The 6,436-nt window shown below is 58.9% G+C and overlaps 1 protein-coding gene across 1 annotated transcript; it reads left to right on the forward strand.

The window, feature by feature from the left end:
• The first annotated feature begins 472 nt into the window (after window positions 1-472).
• DUSP4 (dual specificity phosphatase 4) lies at window positions 473-5,353 on the forward strand. Its single transcript, XM_051617487.1, has 4 exons — window positions 473-864; window positions 3,714-3,850; window positions 4,232-4,451; window positions 4,675-5,353. Exons 1-4 carry the CDS (start codon window positions 477-479, stop codon window positions 5,058-5,060), a joined length of 1,131 nt encoding a protein of 376 aa, XP_051473447.1. The 5' UTR covers window positions 473-476; the 3' UTR covers window positions 5,061-5,353.
• The last annotated feature ends 1,083 nt before the right edge of the window (window positions 5,354-6,436 follow it).

Genomic DNA, 6,436 nt, shown 5'->3' on the forward strand with positions numbered 1-6,436 from the left:
TGTCCCCGTGTGTGCCCAGCGGTGCGGGTGCGGGTGCGTGTCCCCGTGTGTGCCCAGCGGTGCGGGTGCACGCACGCCTGCCCTGGAAGGGGTCCCGGGGGCTGCCCCGCGGCGACACCGGCGCCGCCCGCCGCTCTCCCGGCTCCCTCCCCAGCCCGGCAGAAGATGGAGGCCGGGCCCCGCCTCCTCGCTCGCTGTTTTTTTGTTTTTTTGTTTTTTTTTTTCCCCCTTTTTTTTTTATGAATGGAGGCGGTGACGTCGCTCGCGCCCGCCTTTCCGTCCATTCATGCGGCCCGGGAGCGGGATGAATGGGCGGGGCGGGGCGGGGAGCGGGGGGGCGGGAGCGGGTAGTAAAGGCTCCGCCGCGCGCGCGGGGGTGCGCGAGCGGCACCGGCAGCGGCCCCGGCAGCGGCGCCGGGCTCCGGCAGCACCCCCCCCCCCCCTCCCCCCCTCACCCCCCCGCTGCCCGCCCCGCCATGGTGGCCGCCGAGGGGCTGCGGGAGATGGAGGGCAGCGCGCTGCGGCGGCTGGTGCGGCGGGAGGAGGCCGGGGCGGCGGGGCGGTGCCTGCTGCTGGACTGCCGCCCGTTCCTGGCGCACGGCGCGGGGCACATCCGCGGGGCGCTCAACGTGCGCTGCAACACCATCGTGCGGCGGCGCGCGCGCGGGGCGGTCAGCCTGGAGCAGATCCTGCCGGCCGAGGGGGAGGTGCGCGCGCGGCTGCGCGCGGGGCTGTACGCCGCCGTCGTGCTCTACGACGAGCGCAGCCCGCGCGCCGAGGCCCTGCGCGAGGACAGCACCGTGGCGCTGGTGGTGCGCGCGCTCCGGCGGGACACGGCGCGCGCCGACATCCGCCTCCTGGCAGGTACCGGGGGCGGGATGCGGGGGGGGCGGGACCCGGCTGCTCCGCCCCCGGGCTGGGGGGCCAGGGGGACCCACCGCGCCCCCCTCCCCACCCGTCCCGCCAGGAGTCGGGAGCCCGGGGGGCGGGTGGAGGGGGCTCCGCGCCCGGGGGGAGCAGCCCGGGGGCGGGGGCGCTGGGACAGCGGCAGCGCGGCCGGTCTCCCCGAGCGGGGCCGCCCGAGAGAAGAGACGTGCGAACCCCCGGGGCCTGCCCGAGCCGCGGGCCGGGGGGGGGGGGGCGTGCGGGCCCCGCGGGCAAGGTGCGAGCCCAGGGCACGAGCCGCTGTGGGTGGAAGGGGCGGGGGCGGGTGGGGAAGCCCCTCTTTGTTGGGGTGCATCCCCCGCCCCGCGGCGCGGGAGGTGTTGGCGCGGAACCGAGCCCCCGGTGCCACGCGCGCCCCTTGGCGGCGGGCAGGAACCCCCGGGGCGCTCCTCCCGCTCCCTGCGCGCCCGCGGCAGCGACCGGGGCTTTTCCCCCGCCGCGCTTCCCGCCGCGGCGCGTGTGAGATGCGGTGCTGGGAACGGCTGGGGCTGCTGGGCTTGAGAGTTGCCGAGGGACTAGTTAGGGGAGGGAGATGCTCAGCTGCGTTTCCTGGATGAGCTCTGTGGGGTTTCTTCTTTTTTGTTTACAGCCTGAGTTAATTTATTCCTGGGTTTACTTACAGCAGGGCTGAGGATGGAGAGCAGCAAATCCATTAAGAGGCTTGATAGATGGAGGAGCTAGAGCTTCTGTTGCACTAGACACAGTCAAAGCAGCAGGAGCTGTTCCGGGGCTGCGGCAGGATGTGCTGCTGCAGGAGTGCTGCACTGCAAGGGCTGGCTCAGGAGCACCTTCGGGCTCCTTTGCCAGGAGCTGTCATGGTGCTGGGGGAGCCCTGCGTGCGGCAGGGCGTGCTGCTGTGCTTCAAGGGTGCCTTCTGTCAGCCGAGGGCTTCTGATGCCCCGGTGGTTCTTGTGGAAGGTTATTTGGGGTTCCCAATCCTTGAAGGAATGGGCTCCTAGAGACTCAGTCTTGGCACTAAAGACATCTTCCTCACTTATCACAGAGCTACTAGAGTCATCGAGCTCGTTCTGCTTTCACAAGAACCACGCTAACCCAGCACCATGCCTGTCCAAACGCAAATGGGTTGGGTGCAGGTCATGATGGAGACCTGGATCTGTTTTGTGCAGGTGAGACTGCTGCCCAGTTGCCTGTGAAACAGCCTGGCTGGGTGTTGCTTGGCAATGGGCACCTGCACAGCCTGGTTCCTGCGCTGGGCAAGGCCTGTCTGCACACCACGGGATGGAGCTGCTGGACGTGGCGCTTGGCCGAACTGGGTGTTAGATCTGATGAGATACACTGAACAGAAGTGTCTTTGAGTATTTGAAAGGGTCGCCTTGTCTTTCCAAGCAGGGACCCCATTTCTGAACATCATCCTGGGCCGCTTCTCCCTTTCAGGATGGTGTGATGGCCACCAGGGTGGGATGCGGTAGATCCAGGGATTTTAGGATCGGAGCTCCTGGTGATGTCTAACAGGTGCACTTGTTTTTGGGTTTTCCTTCTATTCTATCGAGTAGGACTGTAAAGGGAAGTCAGGGCCTGGAAACCCAGCCCCTGCAAACTGTCCTGCTCCCGTGGGAGGGACAGTGCAAATTCAGTGATGCATATGCATGTTTCTGCCGTAAGGTACTAGCGTCTTCCTTCAAAATGGGGAGGGAGCCATAAAGGACACTGAGATGCTGGCAATGCTGGTTTCTAAGCTGCCTCGGGATCACAGGGTTGCTTTGCTGGGGACACTGGCATCTGCTGGTCCTTTGAACATCAAGCCTTGTTCAGGGCAGCCTCAGAGCTAAGGCAGGATAAGGAATATGTGTACTGCTTAGTGTGCAAGCCCAAATCTGCAGGCATGGGTCCTGCAGTTGGGGTGAGCCTTCAGGAGCTCTCCTGGGAGCTAGGGCTTGGTCTAGCTAGATTTCCATGGTGATAGCAAAATACCTGATTTCCATTGGCTTTAAGGCTCAAGATCAGACTCTACAAGGATGTCAGGGTTGTTACTTTGATTTGGATGAGAGAAGGAAATCTCACTGGAAGTGTTAATTTGCAGCCAACTCTGCAGTTTCCCTGGCCTGGAAAGTCACTGGGGTTTCCTCTTGTTTTGCTTGCTGTTAGGAAGATCTGAGGTCACCTTTGCTTAACCCCCTGGCAGCAGGTCAAAGGAGCAAGTTGCTCTTTCACAGGGTGCTCACTGCCATGTTCAGCTCGTGTACATGTCTATCTCTCTCTGGAGAGGCTTCCTGTGATGTTAGCTTCACTGTACCTGGCCAGTACCAGGGTTTCCCTGGCTGGTTGTTTTGGGGGCTCTGGGGTGGAGGGTCAGGCTGGGAAAATGAAAGACTTCCCTGTGCTTTGTGGCAGAATGCTGTATCTGGGGAAGCTGGGAACCGAACAGTTCTTGGCCTGGGAGCAGCTTTTCTCATCAAAGTCAGAGGATGCTGGCAATAAATCCTTGCTCCATTGTGTTTGAGAGCAACCTTGGTCTCAGTCTGGGGTTTTGGCATGTACGGGACTAAACCCTAGACCAGAGACTTGGGGCAGCCAAGAGCATTGCAGAACTCTTGGGGCTCTTGCTACAGTGGAGGGGTGGGGCCTCAAGGATTCCCCCCGTGCTGCCAGGAGCCTGTTTGCTCATCCTGGGGCAGGAGACCACTCTCCACCACTGTAGCATCATCTAGTGGCGAAGGGCACAGCGAGATGTGTTGGCTCCGGCAAGGCTGTTCTGTAGTGCTGTGGATGTAGCCCGAGATTAACACTTCCTGCATCTCTTCTTGCAGGGGGTTATGAGCGTTTCTCCTCGGAGTATCCTGAATTCTGTGCAAAAACCAAGTCCCTGAGCAATGTGTCACCCCCTACGAGTGCCGAGCCCCTGGATTTGGGCTGCAGTTCCTGTGGGACCCCCCTTCATGATCAGGTATATCTAGAAGCCCAGCGTTAAGCTATTTTGACCGCTCCTTCCAGCATTGCAACCTGATCCTGCTGTAGTCTCCCAGAGGCCCGCTCCCTTTCTTCTTGTGGGAGAGCAGGGTGTCCTCCTGATCCCAGGATGTTTGTGCTGCATAGAGAATGGACAAGCCCAAATCCCATTAGCACAGCTGCCTGTTCCTGGACCGGGTGAAGAGGGGGTGACTGAGAAAAGTTTAACAGCCCAGAAAGGCAGCCTCTGCTGCCTCTTCTGAGCACTCTGGATTGTGTGCCAGGTTTCTGTACAGCTCAGGGCCATCTATCTGGATCTGTGTCCTGCCCACTGCTGTCCTTTGGCCACCCTCAGATCTGTTGTTTTTCTTTGTAACAGGGTGGCCCAGTGGAAATCCTTCCCTTCCTCTATCTTGGCAGCGCCTACCATGCTGCCCGGCGGGACATGCTTGATGCACTGGGCATCACGGCCCTGCTGAATGTCTCCTCAGACTGCCCCAACCACTTTGAGGGGCACTACCAGTACAAGTGTATCCCTGTGGAGGATAACCACAAAGCTGACATCAGTTCCTGGTTCATGGAGGCAATAGAGTACATTGGTGAGTGCCTATGGAGACAAGCTGCGCCTGTCTGGCTTTCACTGGGAGGGGAGGGTCCTGCGTCAAAGACCTGGAGCCTTTGGCGGGACTGGGGTCCAGCAAGGGTCCAGGCCCTCTGTTGCACCGATGGGAGGGAGGTCAGCCACCACCTGCAGGTTTGGCGAGGGGCTCGATATCGTTGGAAAGGTGTTGGTCTCATGTTTCATCCCCTGTTGCCCTCCAGACTCTGTGAAGGAGTGTTGTGGCCGGGTCCTAGTCCACTGCCAGGCTGGTATCTCCCGCTCTGCCACCATCTGCTTGGCTTACCTGATGATGAAGAAGCGTGTCAAGCTGGAGGAGGCCTTTGAGTTTGTCAAGCAGCGCCGGAGCATCATCTCCCCTAACTTCAGCTTCATGGGGCAGCTGCTGCAGTTTGAGTCGCAGGTGTTGGCCACCTCATGTGCAGTGGAAGCTGTCAGCCCCTCGGGGACGCTGCGGGAGCGGGGCAAGGCCACCTCTACCCCTACCTCCCAGTTTGTCTTCAGCTTCCCAGTCTCTGTGGGTGTCCATGCCACCCCTAGCAGTCTCCCCTACCTGCACAGCCCCATCACCACGTCGCCCAGCTGTTAGCTCAGAGGCTGGGGCCAGCCAGGCAGACAGGGCCAGGCGTGGAGGGGGAAGGTGGGCATGGAGCCCCGTGATGTTAAGCAATAGTGCTGGACACTGCCATTCACCCTGGACTCCACATCCTTTTCGTAGAGAAAATTCTTACCTCATCTTGGTTGGTTGTGTTTTAATTTTATGTTTTTTTAGAAGCATGACAGTTGTAAAGGCCACAAACCCTGCCATTGTCCAGGCTCTTTGGGAGAGGAAAAAAATTAATAGTATACAAAGTTTCCTCAAGTGCCTGGTCTTCATCACTTTCCAGCCCTATTTTATTGTCTTGTTTTTTAAAAAAACAACACAAAAGAACACCTCTCCTTCTCCCCTCATTTCTGCCCCTAGCTCATCTGGGTTGAAAGGGAGCATACCCTCTTTTTACTGTGCAGAACTGCCCCCCTTTGCATAAAGAGCTGTGTGCATGCAGTGGGTGCTGCTTACCTGAGCCAGTTACACTGAGTCACAAGCAGAGGGGCAGGCAGGGTCTTGGAGCAGCAGAAGTGCTGGCACTGGGCTGCCTGTAGTCAGCCTCACCCCTGCCAGTGCCTGAGGAGGGGAAGCAGGAGCTGGCAGACACCCACTGAGCCACCACCTGAGCCCGTTCCTGGAGGAGATGGTGAGGGAGAAGTCTCTGTGGCTGGGAGGGGGAGATGCAGTCCTAAAAGCCTCTTTTCTTGCCTTTGTGGATCTCTGGTTCCTGCAAAACTTAGGTTTACTCTCCTGTGGCTTGAAGAGGAGAAAGGTGTCAGGGCAGTAGTCTGGGCTGTTAATTACTCTGTCCAGTTTCCTCCCCACCCATCCCTCCTACTCCTGCTCTCCTACCAGAAGGAGCAGGGTAGAACATGGCTGGGCTGTAGTAGAGAGAAGCGGCTGGGTGGAGGAGAGGCTGGCCCAGGGAGTGATTCCATCCATCATTTCCCAACTTCCTCCACCTCATGACCAGTGCATGCCACAGGTTGGGCTCTTTATATAACAGTAATTTGCCCTTCACCACCAGAGCTGAGTCTTGGTCACTTGTGCAGCACTGCTGCAACTTTTGGTCCAAGCCTAGAACATGCCTGATCTTCAACCCACCTGGAGCCTTATTTCCCGCCCTACCTCTCTCCTTCCCCCCAGTCCAATCCCACACACAAGATGCCTGTGTGGCTGATGTACATATGTATGGTTTTGTTCCTTTATTATTATTTTTTTTTTTCAGAAATAAACTTTTTATTTATTGTCTGAGGGAGGGGAAAAAACACTGTTTGGAGAAAATAAAGTGGTTTTCAACAGTTGTGGCTGGTGTGGGTTTCTCCTAAGGCCAAGACAGATCAGCAGTTTGTGCAAACACTCAGCTTTCACGGAGC

This window comes from Apus apus, chromosome 4 (assembly GCF_020740795.1).
Source record: "Apus apus isolate bApuApu2 chromosome 4, bApuApu2.pri.cur, whole genome shotgun sequence".
Taxonomy (NCBI): domain Eukaryota; kingdom Metazoa; phylum Chordata; class Aves; order Apodiformes; family Apodidae; genus Apus; species Apus apus.